This window comes from Wasmannia auropunctata, unplaced genomic scaffold (assembly GCF_000956235.1).
Source record: "Wasmannia auropunctata unplaced genomic scaffold, wasmannia.A_1.0 LD336090.1, whole genome shotgun sequence".
Taxonomy (NCBI): Eukaryota; Metazoa; Arthropoda; class Insecta; order Hymenoptera; family Formicidae; genus Wasmannia; species Wasmannia auropunctata.
The window spans coordinates 5,052,786-5,074,401 of record NW_012026800.1 but is presented as its reverse complement, the minus strand read 5'-3'; the positions used below and the strand labels follow the sequence as shown (position 1 = coordinate 5,074,401).

Here is a 21,616-nt window from a genome sequence, read left to right as displayed (position 1 = left end):
GTGTGCTCTTCCGATCTACATATATGAAGATATTCTAATCGAATATTATTTATCCTATAAGCACTACGATTGTGACAACCGTACTGATGAGCATATTTTAACAGATGTTTGCCATGTAACATCAATATATAACTTAAATTTACATGCATTTCTTTTCCAAACATAGAGAATATTGTTCTAACATCCATAGCAATTTTTTCCGTGTGAAACTTCATTTTTTTCCATATTTTCTCTGTATAGAAACAACGATTCCTAAATATTTAAGAAATTTATTGTGCGCGTGAAATGGAACACTGTATAATTATATATTAACAATATGTTAAACAATACTTATCTCATTCTTTTTAGTTCCAACGGAGAGAAAATTCAAATACAACGAAGACATCCACTATGTGTATACGTATTCCGTGGATGTGAGCACGAATCTGGGCTATGACAAGCTGTCGTCTCGTCAATCGAAAAACGATTCGGCCTTGTACATCGACGCCACCCTGTCCGTGCACTTCAACAGCCCCTGCGAGGGCACCCTAAGAATTCTGAACGCCAGCATCAGCCACGATCGTAGCGCGTACAATCCCGAGTTTCCGGATCGCGCCGGCTCCGAGTTCAAGGCCAATCTCGAGCGCCACGAGCTGAGGTTCACCTTCGACGACGGGCTGATCCACGAGCTGTGCCCGGATCGGCGCGAGCCGGTCTGGGCGCTGAACATCAAACGGGGCGTCCTGTCGATGCTGCAGAACAGCATGCGGCGCTTCGACGTGGACCATCGCGGCGACGAGGTGGACGTTCACGGCGCATGCGACACGCACTACCGCTTGTACGAGGCCAAGAGGACCAGTCTGATCGTGAAGAAGAGCAAGAACCTGGCCGACTGTCGTTACGGCCCCAAGTACTTCTCCGTCGTGCAGTCGAATCCCTACAGAAGTCCGCGGAAGCAGCACCGCCAGCACGGACTGTTCAAGTCGCGCAGCGATTGCGAGATCACGATCGATCACAACGTCTACGAGAAAGTGGTCTGCGATGAGGTGCGATTGTTGCAGCCGCTATCCAACGGCGTCAAAGCCGGCGCCAAGACCGAGTCTCGGACGATCCTTCAGCTGGTTCAGGAAACGACGACTTCCACCTACAGATTTGAGGAGGACGAAGACAACGATGACGAGAGAAGAGATGATGACGAGGATAACTTCGTGCGAAGCGTACCTCGGATCAGGAGGACCATGTTGTTATACGACCACGCGAAGACTCTGAAGACCATGCACGGTGAGCTGCGGACCTCCCGAGACTTGCTGAAGAGCATGTGCAGGCTTGGGAGCACCGATGAGTTGCAGCAGAGATTCTCCGAGATATTCACTAATTTCGTCCATTCGGCTCGCTTCCTGGATTACCCCTCGTTGTCGCAGCTGTTCAGCAGAGCCGACAGCATTTGCAAAAACGGAAAGTATGTAACTGCCGTGTTTTTGCGGGCACTTTTCTGATAAAGAAAAAAATTGAAGTGTCAATAATTAAAGAGATGAAAAATTAACATATAATATGTAAGACTTTTCAATTTAAATTAATTTAAAACAACTTCAAGTTTAATAATTGGATATTGAGAGTAAAAAAACGCGGTATTTTTGGTGCGTGAAATAATTTTATCTTCTTGTGTAGTTTCAAAATTATGCAATATTTCTTTACGCGTAAAAGAACATTGTATAAAGGTGTAACTACACAAGAAGATAAAATTATTTTACGCGCAAAGTACCGCGTTTTTTTTTTACTTAATATGCCCAATTATTATACGTACTTGAAGTTGTTTTAAAAAGATAAAACTAAAAATTATAATATTTATTTTATTTGATAGTTTGTTAATATTTTCCTTCTTCTTTTATTTAACAGGAAGCATATTGTCGCGGCACTGCCGTATTTAAACAGCAACGCCGCGGTGAGCGTGATGAATAATTTGATAATCAAGAGATACGTGAATCAAGCGATCGTCAACGACTGGATCGTCACTTTCGCTCTATATCCACGACCGGATCGCAACACCATCAAAGCTCTTTCGAAGCTACTGGACTTCCACCATCAAATTCCTCACGTCCAGTTTATTCTCAGCTACTCTACCATCATTCATACGTATTGCAAAAACGATGCAGATTGTACCGATCTGGAGGAGGTGAACGCGCTTCTGTCGCATCTTCAACAGAAAATTTCGCAAGGTTGCGAGCCCCGTTTTCATTCTTCCGTTGAGAGAAAAGAGGTATGATATTTATAAGTTTCTTTTCTCTAGTGTGTCCGATGAATAAAAGATTTTTAAATAAAAAATTTGTTTTCTAAAATTTTTTTCAAAATTTGTAAATTTTCTTTATCGAATCTGGATATTAATAACGATATATAAATTTATTTTTCACTTTCTTTTTTACTTTACATTTTGTATAAATAAATCATAAAATAATCATAAAATATTCGTGAATAAATATTTTTAAAAGCTCACAAGTTTGAATAAATATTTTCTTAATGTGAATTTTGAATGAATATGAATTGTAATCCAATTACGAATTTTTTGTATTCATCGGACACTACTTTTCTCTATTTGTAGTAAAGTAAAAGAAAAAAATACTTTCTATATATAATAGAACGTATGAAAAATGAAAAAAAGAGATTTTTAATATGATTGCAATTTGATTGTAGACGCTGGAAGCTTTGAAAGCGATAGGCAACATGGGACTCGAAATGAAAGATATGCGAAGAGAACTGAAGAAGTGCATAGACGACACTGGCGGATTCTTGTCTATGGAAGTTCGCATTGCTGCCGTCGATGCTCACCGTAGGCTGCCGTCCTGCGAAGAGACACGGGATGAATTCTTCCTCGATTATTACCGTAACACGACGTTAGACACGGAGATCCGTATTGCCTCTTACTTGCAGGTGATGCGTTGCCCCGATTACAATGTTGTCAAGACTATCAAGCACACCCTCAAAGTAGAAGAAGTCAATCAAGGTTCGTCGTTGTTCACTCACTGCTAAACGGTTTAAATATTTAAATGATAAGAAAAATGACTTTCTAATTCACGTTTCCTTTCCCTGTTTATCTTTAGTCGGTTCTTTCGTATGGAGCCACTTGACGAATCTCTACAACTCTGCCTCGCCTACCCGAGTCGAGATCCAGAGTCTGCTGACGGATCGGGACATCGGCAACAAGTTCAACAGCGACGTTAGAAAGTTTTCGCGCAGTTACGAGAACTCCTTCTTTTCCGAAGAGTATGATGTCGGCATGAACTATCAGACGAATCTGATCTTCTCGCCGAAATCGTACGTGCCACGAACGCTCACCTTCAACGTGACCACCGATCTCCTCGGGCAGTCCGTGAATCTGTTCGAGATCACGGCGCGAATGGAGGGTCTGGAATATTACGCGGAGAATCTCTTCGGTCCGGACGGCATCTACAGCAACGAACAAATTTCGAGTCACCTCCAGAATTTCCTCAGGCGTTTCAGATCGACGTCGGAGAATGAGAATTATTGGGACGGCGTGAAACGGCTGCCTAATATTATCGACAACAATTTCGATCATCCGAAAATAAGTCTCGGTTACAAGGTAATGGAAAAGTAAAATGAGGTAAAACAAAAATATGTTTTAATTGTATTATCGTTACAATATTGCAATGCCTCGTTTTTTGCATTTAAAGATATTCGGAAACGAATTGATGTTCACGACGCTGGACGGCGACAAGCAAGTGAGGGCTGCACTGGCGAACTTCAATCCCTTGCAGAAGATAAGGGAGTTCTTGGCTATGCAGGAGATCCTCTACGAGAAGACAGGGATGTTCTTGGATTCTTCTTACGTAGTACCGATGGGGTCCGGTCTGCCAATTCGTTTGGACCTCGCCGGTTCTGCGGCATGCTATTTCAAGATCTCAAAAATGCTCAACGACGCTCGACTCTCCGATAAGGAATTTCAACTCACTGCCAATATTGCTTCCAGGTTATTTATTTCACCTTTTATTTCTTTACAATTCTTTTAATCCCTACAATATTTGAAATAGATAATTTTAATTTTTTGTTTTATTTAGTAGAATAATATTTGTTTAAGAAAAATAACTTTATTTTATTTTATATTATTGTTTACTCTCTAAATTTTCTGGAGTGAAATCTCACTCACTCGCGCCACTCAAGTGGCAGCTATTTTCACTCTTTGGAGACTTCACTCCAAAAAATTTAGAGAATAGCTCTTTCATTATTATAAAGTGTCACATTATATTCTTATTCTATTCTTTTTACAGTATAAGTGTTGATATGATGAGCACAATGACGGTGGACGCTTTTTACAAATCCGCCGGGCTCAAGCTGCGAACGAATCTTTACTCTTCCGGAATTATGCAGCTTCATCTGAATCTAAACAACACCCGTTTGGTGCACGTGAGTCTGGGTTTACCGAACCGCAAGATCGAGATGTTTTCATTAGTCTCGGACGTCGCTCTTATCAAGAGCAACGGTGGCGAGGTGCAGGAGAAACCGCTGGGCGTTCTGGTAGCCGATCAAAATCAGAAAAACTCGCGACATCTTGCAGCCGTACCCGAGAATATCATCAGCAACACCACCTGCAGCTGGGCCGCCTTGGACAGACTGATAGGTTTAAAGATGTGCACCGATTATCAATTTACAAACGTGACTAAGGATTCCAGTGCGCCCTATTTCGTATTAAACGGTCTCACGCTCTTCAAGGTCTCCTTGATCAAAGCCGATCCAACTGCCAAAAATTACGTGTTAGAATATAGCTGGAGTAAGACCGAGGTACAATCAAAGCTACGCATAACTTTTTATAATATTTTTGTTTAATTTCTTCTTTTTTGATAATAATTGTGATGATTAAATAGCGATATATATTGATATTTAATGAAAATTACAGTAAAATTCGCGATTCTCCGAATATTAAAATTTAACATGAGACGGCATATGTTTTTCATGGCTTTTGTTAATTTTCTTTCAGGAGTATAACACATTCAAGTTAATGTTCGACACGCCTGGCTCGCAGGTGAATAGGGAGATAAGCGCCGTTATCACTTTCGACATAATAAATAATAACGTTACTGCTCTATTTCATTCGGCTGGTAATTCTATGATCGCTAAGGGTTAGTGTTTTCTGAATGTATTATCTTCTCAAATTGTGACTGACGAAGATATTCTAGTAATGTGTGTAATATATTTTCAGGTACATATAAACGTTCCGAAGACGAGATTTTTATGGATATCGGTTTTGATATTAATGGCACAAAACACTTGGATGCCAGTGTGGGTTACTCGAGGAAGAAGTTCAATTACGGTTATACCTATCATCCTGTAGCACATTTAATTATCAATAACGAACGCGTTGCTGCCTTTTCAGGTATTTTATCGCGCACGATTGTATTAATGATAGAGCAATTAAATTTTATACTCTTTGGAATTCCTTCTTTTAAAAAAATAATCTAATTTTTCTTTCTAATTATCCTTTAAACTTTTAAAATTTTTTAAAAATATTTTAATCTTGATTAGTTATTATAATAATATATAATATACCAATAAATAATAATATATGATTACATAAAAATAAAATATGACAAAAAATAAAATTGAAAAAATTGGATTAAAAATTTGAAATTACCAGGTGATATTAGAAACGCGCAGAAGAACAATATCTCCCAGTTCGATATAGACCTGACCTTCCAAACGAAGCGAGTCTGGAGCCATTTGATCGGCTACATTGTCAGGCGGAATATCAGCCTGGCCGGCGATTTTCAGCTGGAGTATCAGTTGCAACGTATGCCGAGGAAGGAGACTCTTCACTTGGAGGTTTCGCTATCCAATCGCTCGTCGAAGACGCTGACGCACAAGGCCGCCGAAATGAAGCTGCACTCCACCGCCTATCCGCAACTCAACGCTGTGATGAGCGCCTGGTACCAGCAAGCACTTGGCCACGTGGAGATCCACGCCGAAGTTAATTCCAATCCGCATCTTAAGGACGACCGGCACAAGCTCACGGCGCAGCTCATTGTCTCCTACACGAAGATGTACTTCCAGACTCAGGGCACGAAGGTGAACGCGTTGATTGCCCTCACCAAACCCATTCAGAATTTGGATCTCAAAATGGGGATTAATCACCACGTCCTTGGCCCCGAAACGAAGACTAGCTTGCTCATAGGATACGCACCGGGTAAGATGTGCAGAGTTCACAACTGTTCACGCCATAATGCGAAATGGTTTTCTGGCTGTACGAAAAATTTCGGAGTATTTAATTTCCTGTATTTGCAGGCAAGGAGATCAGCCTGGTCGTCAACGTCATCATGCCGCGCGGTTTGTTATTTTCCATGGAAGGCCACACGAACCTGACGATCCCGAATTTCAACTCGATGCTGATCAACGCGCGTATCAACGAGCGTTCGCGAAACGAGTACGACCTGGAGTTCTCCGGAACGTGGTTCAGCGGCCACAACATGACCGCGCATGGCGTCTACATCGATCGGTCGCTGGCCGTCATCGTCAATCATCATCTGAAGATGATCTTCAAATCGCCGAGCTTCGTCAGTCCGATTTTGCTCAACTGCGACTTGTATGAGGACCACAGCGATCTCAAGGTCAGTCTGTATGCCGAGCAACTGGACTACGATAAGTACGCGTTAGTGCTGAATCACACGGTGCTGTCGGCGACCAGCCTGATGTCTTACGTGGAAGCGAGATACCGCAGCAACGTGTACTCGGTGATGACGAATATCGATACCACGCGAGAGATTCGCGTTGAGCTACATCTGGATAAGTGGCGAGACGTGCATCTGACCCTGAGCGGTATCAATCAGGAGGATCGGAAGGAGTTTGCGGCGGAGATCAAGTGGGACGCTAATAGGGATCCCGCCCTGAAGCTGGGCACGATGTTGCAGTTGAACAGGGTGTATCTGATGAACGCAACTTCCCCCGGGACCAAACGAAACGTGATGATAATGTTGACCTATCCGGGTCGACTGGTAACCGGCTCTTGTGACTTGGTCGTACGTAGTCCGCACAGTTACCTGGTGGATGTCACTCTGGACTGGGATCCGGAAAACGCGATCAAGGCGTCGATCGGCGCGAACTACGTCGTGCATCCGGAAATAACGACTGTCAAGTTGGAATCGCAACTGTTGACGCCTTTTGAAAACTGGAAGAAGACCGCCTTGAACGCGAGGTAAGCATCTAATACTGCATGAATTATTTTATACATGTATCAATGTAATGTTTAAAACGCTGTTAGATTAATTATTAAAAATAATAATAATAAAATAATGATAATTAAAATATAACAAAATTAATAATTAAAAATATAATAAAGTTAATAATAATAATAATAATAATAATAAATGATTAATTCTGACAATATAACTTGAAGTTATGAAAAATATTTCAATTCTATCTTGTTCGTGTTCGCAGATATCAGCAGCTACCGGACAAGATTCTAGCCAGCAGCAGTGCTCACTGGAGAGACTCTCAGCATGTGATGGCGGAATTCTACGCCAGTGCGAGCGAGCACAAGGATCTGAAGGAGTGGACGGCGAACTGCGGCTTGATCAGCACCGTCCAATCCAACTCATGGGTGACCATGAACGTCACCCACAAGGTATTACGCTCGCAAACGGCGGACACGCACATGTTGATTAAGTACAACCCCGACAAGGTAATCGACGCGCGCAGTGTCTGGCACTTGGACAAGCAGTCGGACGACGTATTCAATCTAACCGGAAATCTGCATTTGCACTCGCCTCTGATGAACTACCGGAAGAGCGAGCTCAAGTGCCAGCTGCGCCTGATGACTAACTGGAAATTCTACGGCGCGGCCAATCTTGACCTGGACAAACGCAAATACACCGGCCAATTGATCGGCGATCTCGTACGCTGGAAGGAGTCCAAGGTAGAGTTCAACGTTACCACGCCGCTGGAGAAGTTTGCCTTCGTTCGCGGCAGGTTCGGCCTGTCGGAGAGCAACCACCACGTGGTGGCGGAAGTTGTCACGCCGACCGGTCCCGTGGGCGTTGAGGCGTTGTGCCAAATCTTCACCGCCGCTTACGACTTCAACATCAAGCTCATGCTGGCGACGCCCCTCGAGGTGCTGCAAAAAGCGTTGTTGGTGGCCAAGCTGAACAGGCGCGACGCCGACTTCAGGATCGGCTACAATAACATCACGGCGGGCTTCCTCGGCACTTGGCACTATCATAACATCACCGATTTCGATTACACCTACATAGTGCTCACGCCTCTCGAGGACTTTGAAGAGTGCAGCGTGATCACAAAATTGATCGTAACGCGTACACAGGCCGAGAATATGTTGAACGTAGATACAGAGTTCTCGGTGAGATTGGCGGACACCAAGTTTGGTATCAAGGCTAAAGGTGGACCGAAACCACCGCCCGTTAAAATTCCGTCAAAACCGGGGATTACGAGTTCGGCGAGTGATTCTGAATTGTCAGAAGAGGTGGAAGAGGAGGAAGAGGAAGAAGATAACGAGGGTCTTTATTGGCGAGGGGAATTACAGGTAATTGTAATTCAAATAATTAAACTATAATTCGAACATGAAAACTTAATTATAAAAATCTTATTTCAAGAACTTAAAATTTAAATCACATACTTATATATAACGCACACACTGCACAAGTACTATTAATTAAAAATTTAGATATTAATTTGTACTCTATTATAGTTATGAAAGAAAATTAACATGAATTAATTAAAAATTATAAAATATATATTTATTCTCTCAATAGAAGTATAATTATTAAATGTGATTGCTAATAAATATACGGAAATGTATACGTTTGTTTGCAGATATGGCTTGCAATAATCCCAAACATATTGACAGAGCTGGATATCGATACTGATGGCGATACTTATAAGATATTAGGCATAATACAATTGCCACCCAATAAAATTGTTATAGACGACAGCTTTACCATGGAAGATGTTTTTCATATAAAAAATGATCTACATATTGATGTAACGTTCAGCAATATTAGAGAGATAACATCTTCATACGCGTTTGTCATCGATATGGAGACTCAAAACTACCTTATGAGTATGGATTTAAACGTCAGAAAAAATACTACGTGGTTCGAGGTAATATTTTTAAATCATTTTTATTTGGCGTATTATTTTATATTCTCTTAATCAACGGAACAAACTGATGGAATATAATAGAAGGTCTAAGCACGTAAAATTTTACGCAGACTGGATTTTATGGCAATTATACGTATCAAGGCAATAAAAATAGTAATCGAAAGGCTCATTTTGTGAAATTCGACATAAAGACACCTTTAGAACTTCTCAAAGCCTTCCGTACTAACGTGATCTTAGAGGTCGAGGGCAGTCTATATAGAGGCACACTCATGATTCATGGAGACCAATTGATCTTGAATATACTCGGAAACATAAGGGTGAGCATAATTTTCAAAATTTACGAAAATACACATTTGCAAACATCAAATAAAAAAAAAATTGTATCTCTCTCTTGTGCAGTTGGAGCAGGCTTTGCTGGATATGATGGTTTCGGGTGCGATCGATTCACCCGTTATGAAAATCCCGAAAACCACGGTCGCCGCGACAAAGAATTTCACCGGAGAAATAAAGCAAGTTAAGTTCAACGCAAGAATAGAAGAGCCTATATCCAAAAACGTAAAGTATCAATATTTATTTGTAATTTAATTAAAATACAATAATGATCATCTTTATTAATTTTGTAGTTAATTTGATATTTATATATAGAGATAGAATTATTATTAATTAAATAAAATTGAATTAAAATCTGAATCGCGCTATTTTTCTAGATATCCTTTGAATCCGACTGGCAAGTAGACAAGCATCTCGTGAAAGCTTCCGCGAAGTTGAAAAGCTGGATAAGGGCTCTTGAATCATTGGAGACCGATATCCTCTACGACAACGCGATTCGCGTAAATAATACCGCCAAACTGAATGTTAATGTAACGCATCTCGGCGATCGAGAGTATCGGCTGATCGGAAATTTAAACAACGGCAAGATCAGCGCCGATCTACACACGCCACTGTCGGAGAGACCTCATTTCCAGTTTCACGGTGACTTGAGACAGATCAACGAATCGTTGTACGATGTCAGGGGTGAGCTGAAGGACGATCTGCAGGCGAAATCTTACGACGTCAGCTCCGTCATCTTCGTGGAGAACGACGCTGTCACTTCGGTGGACGTGCAGGCCAAGCCGAAGAGCGCAAACACCGATCGACTCATTTTGAGACTGAAGAGGAAGAAATACGGCCTCCTGCTGGACGTGGACGGCGGATCGTTCAACGGTACCCTCGACGCGAACGTGGTCAACAATCTGAATTGGGACGTGAGAGCCCGCACGGATATCCAGAGGGCTGGCGCGATGGACACCTATCAGCTGAGCACCTTCATGAACGTGCAAGTGAACGGCAATACGACTCTGTACATTCACGCCGAGACACCCTGGAACGACAGCAGGATCCTGACGGTGAAGGGCAACATGATGCTGACCAACACGAGCGGCGATGTCCGGCTGGATCATCGACTGAACAACGATCGGTGCCACGCGACCGCGAGATGGAAGCTGGTCTACATGGAGGACATGCTCGTGAAACTGATCACGGGATACGACATGACACACCTGGGCAAGAAGGAACTGTCGACACACGTGTTCTACAGGAACCCCGGCCGGCTGTACAGGAACGTCGACGTGGGCTTCGATCTGGACATCGATCGAAAGGCGTGGGAGTTCGAGACGAACGCGACCATCGGTTTTCGCAATCAGCAGAACATCGACGCGGTGTTCGTCATAAAGTTGCCACCCCCGAACAATGACGATCATCGATTCCTGGTCAGCTATCACACCAACAAGCAGATGCAAGATATCTCTTATGTGGTGGGCTACAATACCGTTCGGACGAAGAGTAATTACGCCTCGGACGGATCGGTTTGTATATCTCTTTAATATTAATATAAGTAATAAAATTAAACTGCTCAATACAAACTCGTATAAATTGAATGCAAACTTTTAGATTCGAATGGCCACGCGCGACATTAACGGGCACTTCCGGCTGACTTGGGGATTGCTGGCCATGCAATCCGTCAACAATCTCTTCAACATCACGTTCGACAACAAGGAAATCGAGCTCAAATATTCACTGTACACGCCTCTGTTCCCGCAGGAGGAAACGGTCGTGCTCCTCTTCAATTACGATGCCAATTCCGACGAGCAAAACTTGATCAACGCTGATCTTTTTTACCCTTCAGGACGGCAGATTGGAACTGCAAAGATATCTTACGAAAGTTTGATTAACGTTAACGGAACCGTTAACGCTACGATATCTCTGCAACAATTGTCATACGTTGGCTGTAATTTTGTTATACTTACTACTTTGTAAGTAAACTTACCATATAATAGAAAAAATTGTAGAGAAAAGAATTAATTTTATCGCATAATGTTTTAGAAATCAAAACTTGTTTATTAATATTAATTATATGTTTTTAAGAATTTTATTTGCCGTGCAAAAGTGATGTTTTAACTTTATTACTATTTAACATTATTATAATTTTTTTTAAAAAGAGAAAGAGAGTATATTTCTTTTATTTTCTTCATTTCTTAATTTTTTTTACACAGGAAACAGAATAAAAGATTCGCCGAGTTCTTTTGGCCTAATAATAATACGGCTTTATTGAACTCCGATTACAATTACTACAGCGAGCGATTGAATTCGGATCTGGAGGGCATTTTGCACGTAGAAGTTCCTCTGAACGCTCGTCACGTCGGTATTCTGAATTACGGTTACAAAAAACGTCACATCGAGCAAGACACAAAGTCGGGTAAGTTAATATTTTTTTAAAACTAAATTAAGTTAAAGTTAATGACTTACAAAATTAATTTAGTTAAGTTAAAAGTTGCATGAGAAAAAACCTATCTCATTGTCAGTTAAAAAACTTGCGTTAAGATTAAATTAACTAAAGTCAAATTAAAAGTTATAATTTTGAAAGACTTTATTTATATTAAATTAAAATGTCGTTATTTTAAAAAATAAAATTTCTCTAAATTTAAAAAATTACAATATAAATCAAATCAATTTAATATTTTATTTGTAAATTAAGTTTCTAACAACGAAATACCTCTATTTTCTTTATATGAAAATGTTTTTTTCTCTTAAATAGATAAATTTTTAACTTAGAAGAAAGTTAAAAAGTTAAAGTTTATATATAATTAAAAATAACTAGTTGAAGTTAATAGTTAACTTGTTTAAAATTAATTAAGTTAAGATAAAAGTTATTTAACTATTTAACTTTATTATCTAACTTCTTAACTAGGTACTAAAAAACCTAGGCAAGAGACCACTGGCCACGGGACCTTGATGTACAACAATCAGAAGGTGTTGGACACGCAGTACAACGCAAAGAGCGAGGCCAGCAGCGGTATCGATAAGGATCGCATCGAGATTACGGTGGAGAACATTTTCAAGCCCATAGGCATCGTCTACGTGAACCAGTACGAGTACAGTGGTGGTAACGGGGGCACCAACTATCCCAATGTCGAGTTCAAGCAGGTGAACGTCTACCGGCTGGACAACAGCTCGGCGTTCAACATCTCCGGCGAGTCGAGAATCCGAACTACCCATACCGGCCAGAAAATTCACCTGAAGGCGATGCACTCGAACAAGACGATCGCGCTGAAGACGGACTACGAGATTCTGCCGGGGGAGTTTGACCACAACACCTGCTTGAGCCTGGCCGAGGACGCCTGGGTGTCCTATCGCGTGAATATCCTCAACATGACCACCGAGGACATGGAGAATCAGTTCCTTACCCTCAGTCTCTCCTACCCGCGACGTAACTTCACTCTGGGCGGCTCCTACAGAATCACCAGCGACGAGGTGAACTCCGCGGCGAATTTACGATGGGAACGCGACGACGAGAAGACGAGGAGCGTCGGCGCGAATTTCGACTGGGCGAACGTCACCGCGGGCACGTCGACGGAGAGTCAGCAGCAGGCCGTGCTGAGTTTCTATCATCCAACCTTCGAGAAGAACGTCACGTTAAAGGGTGTACTAATGAGGGAGGACCGCAGGGATCTGCTGAATGTCGCTTTCACCGCGGATTATTCCAACGACGAGAACAAGCTGCTGACGTTGTCCGCATTGCTGAGGGACGAGAGCGACGAGTTGAACAGAAAGTATATCTACAAGATAGCCGGCAAGCACGTCAATAGCAATTTGGATCTCGACATCGAGGGATTCGTTCACAGACGAGAATTCGTTCTGCTCGAAACGGTGAACCACGCTCGATACGCGCGCAGTTACATGCCGAGTGAAATCGGAGAACTGATCGGTCGGATCGATCGGAGATCGAGGGAAATAGTCTATCGGCGGGTGAACAACGACGCGGTCAAATATTTCGCGATCGGTTATTATCCTACGCCTTCTCAATACGTCGTAAATGGTAGCGTTATCAATACACCGGAACTTAACGCCACCGGAGTTTTCTTCTTGGACCCGCGTGAGAAACTCACTTGGATGATGGTGAATTACACGCCCGGTAAATATTACAGAAACTTTTAAAGAAATTGATAATATATCGAAGATATTAAATAAGAGTAAGAGATATTAAAAATCGATGGGATGATTGATGAAATAAATATTAAACATATTTAACAAATTTCAAAATATGTGTAGTGCCCTTTGTTTCATTCTATTTTATGAAGAGCTTACAGTATCTAAACTATATCTAAAAAAAGTATTTTTTATTGCTTCTGTTTTGAACAAGAATTTTTTTTATCTTCGACTTTTCTTTAGCTTCTTCATTCGAATATTTTTTTATTTTCAATATTTTTTGATTTGCAGACGCGACAGTGAGCTTAAGAATGCACGGCAATATTCCGGACGCACGGAACGCCATATTCAATATTTGGAGAACCTACGAGGACGACTTAAAAATTTCGGACGTTTCCTTCTACCTGAAGCTAAACCACTCGAGGCTCGTTACTTCAACTCTACGATGGCGGCCGGAACTTAAGAGCGATATTATTGTAAGCTAAATTTATTAAAGATATTATTGTGTTTTTCAATGTAATTTTGTAATTTTCTTATTGTAATTTATCCACTTATTGTAATTTTCAATGTAATTAATGTAATTCTTTCACGACTGTTGATAGACTACTGTAAAAACGACGTACGATGACATGTGCAAAAGCATGCACGACGACGTTGAGTATTGGAAGCACTATATAAAGAACGAAGCAAAAAGTGTCATTATGGATGTGTGGGAGGATGCTCAGGAGGATATCTCGGGATTCCTTGACGATTGGAAGTAAGTAGCGAAATATGAAAATTTAATATCTATAATATTAAATTAGACAAGTTACAAAAGATATTAACAAGAAATAATTCAGTAAACGAGAATGGATTGAAATAGATTGAAAAAATTCATTTCAACGTTCGCAAATGCGTATTTCTGGAAATCTGAATTCATTTCAGTGTCCAATGCCTTTGTATTCATTTATAGGAATTGCATGAATCACATTTTCTATGCCATTCAATATAAAAAAAAAAAAAATACAGCTTTAAAAAGTAAATCGTGAATACTGATTAATTTAAAATTCTAGATAGGAAATGTTGTTTTTTTAATTTGATTAAATTCAACAAAAGTTCTTCGTAAAAATGGACCATGAATGTTATTCATCTAAATCTAAAAAAAATATTTTTTTGGATTTAAATGGATTGAAATAATGCATTTCCTAGTCACAATTAATATAATATCATAGTAATATTATATTAAAAATATTATATTACATTCGTATTATGAAATTGAAATGTATCTATTTCCACGGAGGCCAATCCATTTCAATCCGCAAATTAAAAAAATTTAATTCATTTTAATCCATTTCCGTTTATTGAATGAGTTAATATAAAGTATTATATGTATATATACAATAGAAAAAATATTAAAATATAGAATAATTATCTATGTGTGAATTTTTATATTTATTTATACAATTTTCTTTTTCTCTATTCTTTTCAGCGATTTGAAAATTCTCGAGCATGACTTTGAAAATCTCAAGCGGTATCTGAACGATTCCTATAACGCGAATGACTTTTACATCAAGGATATCATCGGTTTCGGTATATACGTTATCGACGAACTGTCTCTGCGAAGTCACATTGAGTCCCTTCCTAACATCCTGAATGAAATCTGGGAGAAAATGGGCGAATCCGGCGAAGCCTTGCGAAATTCGTTGCTCTGGTTGATCGAGACCATGAAGAACGCCTACAACAAGGTGTCCGAGATCACGGCCGCCGTGCTGAAGGGCGATTCACTGTCGCAGGTGGCGAGTATAATCGAGAAGCTGATCGAGAAATACGACATATTTATCAAGGACCTGCACGTGTCCTTCATCAAGTACATCGAAAATCTGTGGAGCACGATTTTCTCGTCCATCTCGGAGCAATGGTACCGCTTCTTGCAACTCATGGAACCCCTGTTCATTCGCTTCATCCATTATCTCGAGACGCTCGCCTGGAGGGCGAGCAAGGAGATGCTGGACTTCTTCTACGACCGTAAGAAAGAGCTCATCACGTCGCCGTACTTCGACCGCTTCACCAATTTCACCCACGACGTCGACAAGATCTACCGCGACATCAAGGCGAACGACATAGTGACCAACGTGCACAAGTACTCGGGTCTGATGATACAGTTCGTGAAGGAGCGCTACTTCGCCTTCGTGCCGTTCGGCAAGGAGCTCAAGGACGTCGTGGACGAGATCGTGACGGAGCTGAAGGAGCTCCGGAAGCTGCCGTCGGTCAACTACGCCGTCGAGAAGCTCGAGCAGCTTTATGACAGGATCGGCTACTTCTGCGAGTACTTCGAGGTCAAGCTCAAGATAGAGAGCTTCATTCGGCTGGTGCACGCCAAGATGATGGACATCAGTCAGACGGCGCTGCAGGCCGAGAGCCGCTACAGGGAGGCCAAGACCATGTTCATCTTCGATCCCAATGAGGGCCTGATGTGCCTGGAGCAGAAGCTACCCATGTCCTGGCACGCCTTCAATCAGACGCCCGAGTTCCACGAGATACCGGAGATCAGGGCGATCGCGGACGTCAAGACGTACTTCGTCACCTCGAACACTACCTTCTGGAGCCTTTACTATCAGTACAAGCCGTACTCGGAACTGTCGAACTGGTTACCGCCGTTCAAAGGTTTGTCTCGTAGCCACGAAAATTTAACAATATTTGGAGTTTAGTCCAATATCGAACATTAATCGAATTTTAATCAAATTGAAAATAGTACTATTTTTAATAGTACTACTTTAAATTAACAATTTATCGTTATTTTACCGTTTCAGCGCAAGCCATGATTATCGGCTCCCAGCATTATATTACTTTCGATGGCCGTTACTTTGAGTTCGCGGGAAATTGTACCTATTTGTTAGCGAAGGATTTCGTGCGCGACACTTTCGCAGTTCTAGTGAAATATGATCAACAAGAAGAGGAAATTACTCACAAGATCATAGTGCTAATTGGAAGCAACGCTATCGAGTTGGACCTCTTCAATGATGTCAGTATAGAATTTATTATTGCATGATAAAAATTAAATTCAAATTTCGATTACGTTTAACAAGTAAAAAGTTATGCTTGTGATTATGTTACTTAAAAAAAAACAAATCTGTTTCGAACACTAGATTTTTAGGAAATTTATGACGGTAAAAATGAAATAATGAAATTTAAAAAAGAAATCTTTCAATCCTTTTTTTAAATAGTTTGCCATAATACATAAAATATGAACGATAAAAAAAATCCGTGAAGTCTATCATTGCAGTTTAATAGCAAAATTAATTATTATAATAATTTTAATAATAATATACGGAATAATTAACGTGAATTAATATATGTGTTATCCAGACGATGAAGCTGCTCTCCCAGAAATCAGCGAATGTCACGAGCAACCTGCGGCTGCCGATTGAATTGGACGACGCCACGTATGTTTATCAAGTGGAGAACGTGGTGATGGTGGAGCGCAAGCACAACCAATTCCGACTGGAGTGCAATTTCAAGTTCAACCTGTGCACCCTGGAATTATCAGGCTGGTACTACGGGAAGACGGCCGGTCTCCTCGGCACGATGAGCAACGAGCAGCTGGACGACACCCTGGGGTCGAACAAGCTGTTCCTGAGGGACACCGGCAGCCTCGCTCACAGCTGGTCCATCGACGAGAGCTGCGCCGACACGGCGAACCACGCCAGCAAGGTTCAACAGCAGGATGACACGGTATCCACGTTCTGCTACGAGCTATTCCAGAACAAGAGCTCGGAATTCGGCGTCTGCTTCGGCGTGATCGACCCGACCGAGTACTTCGGCATGTGCCTGAGCAGCCCCGCCGAGACCGAGGTGTGCACGGTGGCGATGTCGTACATGCAGATGTGCCTGTTCCGCGACACTTACCTGCGGATACCCGACCGGTGCACCACGTGCACCATGATGGACGGCAGCCAGGTGGCGGAGGGCCGTTTCAAGAAGCTGGAGGGCGACAAGGTGCCGCGATCGGCCGACGTGGTGTTCATCGTCGAGGCGAAGAGCTGCAATCGCGACATAAAGATGAACAGCAGCATGGAACAGCTGATCACGCAGCTCGATAAGGAGCTGGACGAGCAAGGGCTCACGGGCAACCGTTGGTCCTTGGTGGTATTCGGCGGCGATGGAGTGTACGACAGGCCTAGGAGCATCATCCTCGACGGGCAGATCTTCACGAAGAACGTGCCGCGCTTCGTCAACTACTTCGACCACGTGCCGGTCGGCGACGGCAGTGAAGACATCTTCGCCGCGATCGGCTTCGCCTCGCGGCTCGTCTTCCGGGCCGGTGTGTCGAAGACCTTCATACTGATACCGTGCTCGCATTGCGAACCGGAGAACCAAACGGTAATCCTAACTCTTTAAGTTTTAGGAAATTTAAATAATTCTCTTGTCTAATTAAGGTAACTGTCCCTATTAGTGTCCCTTTTATATTTAAATAAGTCATAAAAATAAACTAGTACAAATAAATAGACAGTGTTTTTTTTATATTAAGTTAAAGTATTAACTTAATAAAAAAAACACTTAGTCTATTTATTTGTATCAGTTTATTTTTATGATTTATTTAATACTTATTAAATAAATAGAAGTGTTTTTTTTATTAAGTTAAAGTTTAACTTAATAAAAAAAAACACTTTGTCTATTTATTTGTACCAGTTTATTTTTATGACTTATTGAAATATAAAAGCACACTAATAGGAACAGTTACCCTAATCTTTCTCCTCTTGTCAGCTGGAGTATTCCGTGCTACATCAAGTACTGCTGGAGCGCGACATCACTCTGCACATAGTGATGGACGGCGACTTCCAGTTCGAGAAGGAGAAGATCGGCAAGATTTTCTACGGCTTAGACGCGGCCAAGTCGTACACGAAGAAGGATTCCCGTGTCCTGACCGGCGACATGGATCTGAGGAGGCAGGTCAAGCTCTCCAAGACCGTGCTGGGCTACTGCACGCCGCTGTCCCTGGAGACGAACGGCACGATATTCAGCGGGGACAAGCTGCGCCTCGAGAATTCGTCGAATGCGGTGAAGAAGTTCGCGAGTGTCTTCTCGAAGAGGATCGCCCTCACGGCCGAGCCGAATAAATGCCAGCTCTGCGAGTGCACCGCCGACAATAACGGCGTCACGCAGATGGAATGCATGCCGTGTATATATCCGACGCCCGTGTACGTGGATTACGTGAGTGTACGTATCGCCTTGTCCGTATCGGAACGGCGCGTTCAAACAAACAAAAAAAAGTATTTGAAGAAATCTAAGATATTTCTGTGATATCGCGCGGGCATTTATCGTCTAGCGTACGTCTAACTGAGCGATCTCTCTTTTAATTGTACCGCAGGAGACCTTCAATCTCAACGAGTCATTCTCGATGATGCCGCCGTTGGACGATGGAGATTACGGCCAAATCGATATGGAGAACGACTGAAGTGTAATTAAGGAAACACCGCAGCTAGATAATACTAGATGCTAAGATAACTCGCTGGTATTAGCCGTATTTATTTATAACATACTTTATAATATAGATAATATACCTACCTCCCTTTCCATTACAAAATTTGTTCTTGTCAATAAATTGAGGCATTGAACCAGCTTCTCATTAAGAATATCTATTGAAAATATATGAGTTGGCACAGATACGTGCATTATTTTTAAATGACAATTGGAGGTCTGATGCCAAATAGATTTTATAATTCAACATTCTGTCACCGCAATTCTTTTACACATCACACTTATGATATATCCGTGGCATATGGCAAATTCATATATTTTAATATATAAAATATATCAAAATAAAGCACATGCTATAAAATATTATGCTATAAAATGAAATATCGTGTCTCTTGAATATTAGACATTAAGGCGTAAACGTTAGATCTAAAATCAAATTCATGACAATTGCTGGGACATGAACGGGGATTAATGTAAGGCTGGTGGAAATGGCACAATCACCGTATAAAAGCACAACACAGGATCGATATATAAAACTTTCCTGTCTATATATATTATCTGTATATAATGTCTGTGAGACTTATATATATAAAAATTTAATGCAAACCGGGGAAATGGCAATTGATTCCGCGTTACATTTACCGCGCCTTGAAAACGCACTTAAACAATTTTATTCCAGAGCGGAACATGGCGAGTATATCTAAACGTCCTCTTGGTGAAATATCCTTCAATGTAACAAAGGAATAAACTATAAACGCATAAAGTAAATCGCGAAAACTTAATAGTCGCGACGCGGGAACGGAAACGTAGGAGACCGCGTGGTTTTCTTCTTTTTTTTTTCCCGGAAACTTTCGATATGGCCGTGATAGACTGTACGTCACAGTGTACATAAGTGACGGCGAGACGGAAGAGGATAAACCGGCGATAACACGGGACAGCGCCCGGCCCTCGCGCGGCTTGGCCGCTATTCGTAATAACGTCAACCCAATCCGTCGGAAAGTGGTCACCTGGTCGTCGTGTCGTGGGCCTGCAGGTGATTCGGCGCGTCGGCGAACGTGAACTTCAATTTGTACGCCTCGGCCACCAGCACGCCTATCTCCGAGTCCGTCCAGTTTTGCGTGGGCAGGTTTTGTAGCATTAACATCAGCCCCTGCATTTAGAAAAGTGTCAATGATCGGATCGATCTTCATTATCTTTACGAGGCTGGCTCGAGCTGTATAGGGGCTATAGTGCGGATGGATTACTTGAAAATCAGGTTGCAAGAGCAAGTGTCGCCTCCAACGGAGAAGAAAGGCCGCGCATACGTAGAGCTGAAACGAGGCGAATCTGTCGGACTCCGCCAGATACGTGTCCCACAGTCGGATGGTGCAGTGAAGCGGGATTTCCCTGGTTAGCAGATTGTTCATCCACCGGAAGGAGAATTGTAGGTAATCCACTCCATGCTGATGCAAATGTTGATGCAACGGCGCTGGAAAGTGTTATTATTAAGGGGTTAGTATACCCTGACGAGATAAAAAACAAGCTAATTTTTAGGAATTTTTTTCTGGCAAAATATAAATAATACATGAAATCCGTTTAAACCATTATCTTTATTATAAATTCAAGTGTCCAAATAAATTTTTTGGTAAAAAAAAAATTAAAATTCCCACTGTAGGGCTCCATGTAGCGCAAGACCGTTTTTTTACGGTGTACTTGAAATCTCCCGTCAGTGTAATCTCAGACAAAAAAAAATACGGTCATAATCTACATTCTACAATGTATTGTCTCTCGTCTGACGGAGAATTTTGTCGTTTCACCTTTTTGGCGTTGAAAAAAAAATTCTTGAATCTCCCCCCGCATTGCGGCTTTACCTCCCTCGCCTAAGTTATGACTTTGTTCTCTGTCCCCTTATATTCCTACGTCCATGGTAGTAAATCGTAAGCCGTAAGAAATTGACCAATCACAGTCGATTATTCTTCTTATATTTTTGACTGTGATTGGTCAATTTCTTACGACTTAGGGCAAATTAACATCTTGACAGAAAAGCAAAAAACAGAAAAGCAGAAGCCAATCAGAACTCGCGTTGGTAGTCAATAGTTTTTGCTTTCTGCTTTTCTTGTTACCAGTGCGAGTTCTGATTGGCTTCTGCTTTTCTGTTTTCCGCTTTTCTGTCAAGGTGTGAATTCGCCCTAAAGATAAAATAATCTTTTTTTGTATAAAATCCAGGATCACGCGGCAAATTACGCAATAAAATGGGATGTTTTGATTGGTCAATTCGAATAACGCGACGCGTGACGCGCTCAGTGGAAACGCACCCTAAGTATCTCGTCGATCGATCGATGGTTGACTTTTCTGCAGACTAGAAGTCCCTAGCTCTTCAAGCCTTAACATCCCTAGCGTCTAGCCAGTTAAACCAATAGCTTTTCGTTAAAGATCCACTGCCGTTCGGTAGCATTTCCATTTCCAACCTCACAATTAGGGTGATCTAGAGTCCTAGATTATCAGAGAAGCGCGACCGGCTTATGGCAGTATCGCAAAAGTACTAGAAAATATTAAAAATGGCGTCGAATGGCCAATCATAAGTTTGATTTATTCGGCAGCCATTTATAATAGCGATAAATCA

General features: G+C 41.6%; 2 protein-coding genes across 7 annotated transcripts in view; one reads left to right on the top strand and one right to left on the bottom strand.

The window, feature by feature from the left end:
* LOC105447995 overlaps positions 1-19,222 on the top strand; it is a 21,953-nt gene extending 2,731 nt beyond the window's left edge. Inside the window, exons 3-27 of the mRNA XM_011686350.1 lie at positions 349-1,438; positions 1,876-2,236; positions 2,668-2,977; positions 3,075-3,574; positions 3,666-3,961; positions 4,260-4,770; positions 4,967-5,108; positions 5,189-5,362; positions 5,624-6,169; positions 6,268-7,174; positions 7,417-8,515; positions 8,806-9,093; positions 9,204-9,410; positions 9,493-9,648; positions 9,801-10,937; positions 11,023-11,384; positions 11,625-11,827; positions 12,320-13,543; positions 13,849-14,033; positions 14,160-14,314; positions 15,026-16,200; positions 16,347-16,558; positions 16,903-17,916; positions 18,301-18,753; positions 18,905-19,222. Of these exons, the coding sequence (XP_011684652.1) occupies positions 349-1,438; positions 1,876-2,236; positions 2,668-2,977; positions 3,075-3,574; positions 3,666-3,961; positions 4,260-4,770; positions 4,967-5,108; positions 5,189-5,362; positions 5,624-6,169; positions 6,268-7,174; positions 7,417-8,515; positions 8,806-9,093; positions 9,204-9,410; positions 9,493-9,648; positions 9,801-10,937; positions 11,023-11,384; positions 11,625-11,827; positions 12,320-13,543; positions 13,849-14,033; positions 14,160-14,314; positions 15,026-16,200; positions 16,347-16,558; positions 16,903-17,916; positions 18,301-18,753; positions 18,905-18,991 (12,794 nt within the window). The 3' untranslated portion in view covers positions 18,992-19,222. The remainder of the gene's footprint in view (positions 1-348; positions 1,439-1,875; positions 2,237-2,667; positions 2,978-3,074; positions 3,575-3,665; positions 3,962-4,259; positions 4,771-4,966; positions 5,109-5,188; positions 5,363-5,623; positions 6,170-6,267; positions 7,175-7,416; positions 8,516-8,805; positions 9,094-9,203; positions 9,411-9,492; positions 9,649-9,800; positions 10,938-11,022; positions 11,385-11,624; positions 11,828-12,319; positions 13,544-13,848; positions 14,034-14,159; positions 14,315-15,025; positions 16,201-16,346; positions 16,559-16,902; positions 17,917-18,300; positions 18,754-18,904) is intronic.
* Positions 19,223-19,519: 297 nt separating this feature from the next.
* LOC105447994 (TBC1 domain family member 22B) overlaps positions 19,520-21,616 on the bottom strand; it is a 5,146-nt gene continuing 3,049 nt past the window's right edge. For all 6 annotated transcript variants that reach the window (XM_011686343.1, XM_011686346.1, XM_011686344.1 and 3 more), the window contains exons 7-8: positions 20,259-20,482; positions 19,520-20,164 (exon numbers count right to left, since the gene is read on the bottom strand). In XM_011686343.1, the coding sequence (XP_011684645.1) occupies positions 20,018-20,164; positions 20,259-20,482 (371 nt within the window). In that variant the 3' untranslated portion in view covers positions 19,520-20,017. The remainder of the gene's footprint in view (positions 20,165-20,258; positions 20,483-21,616) is intronic.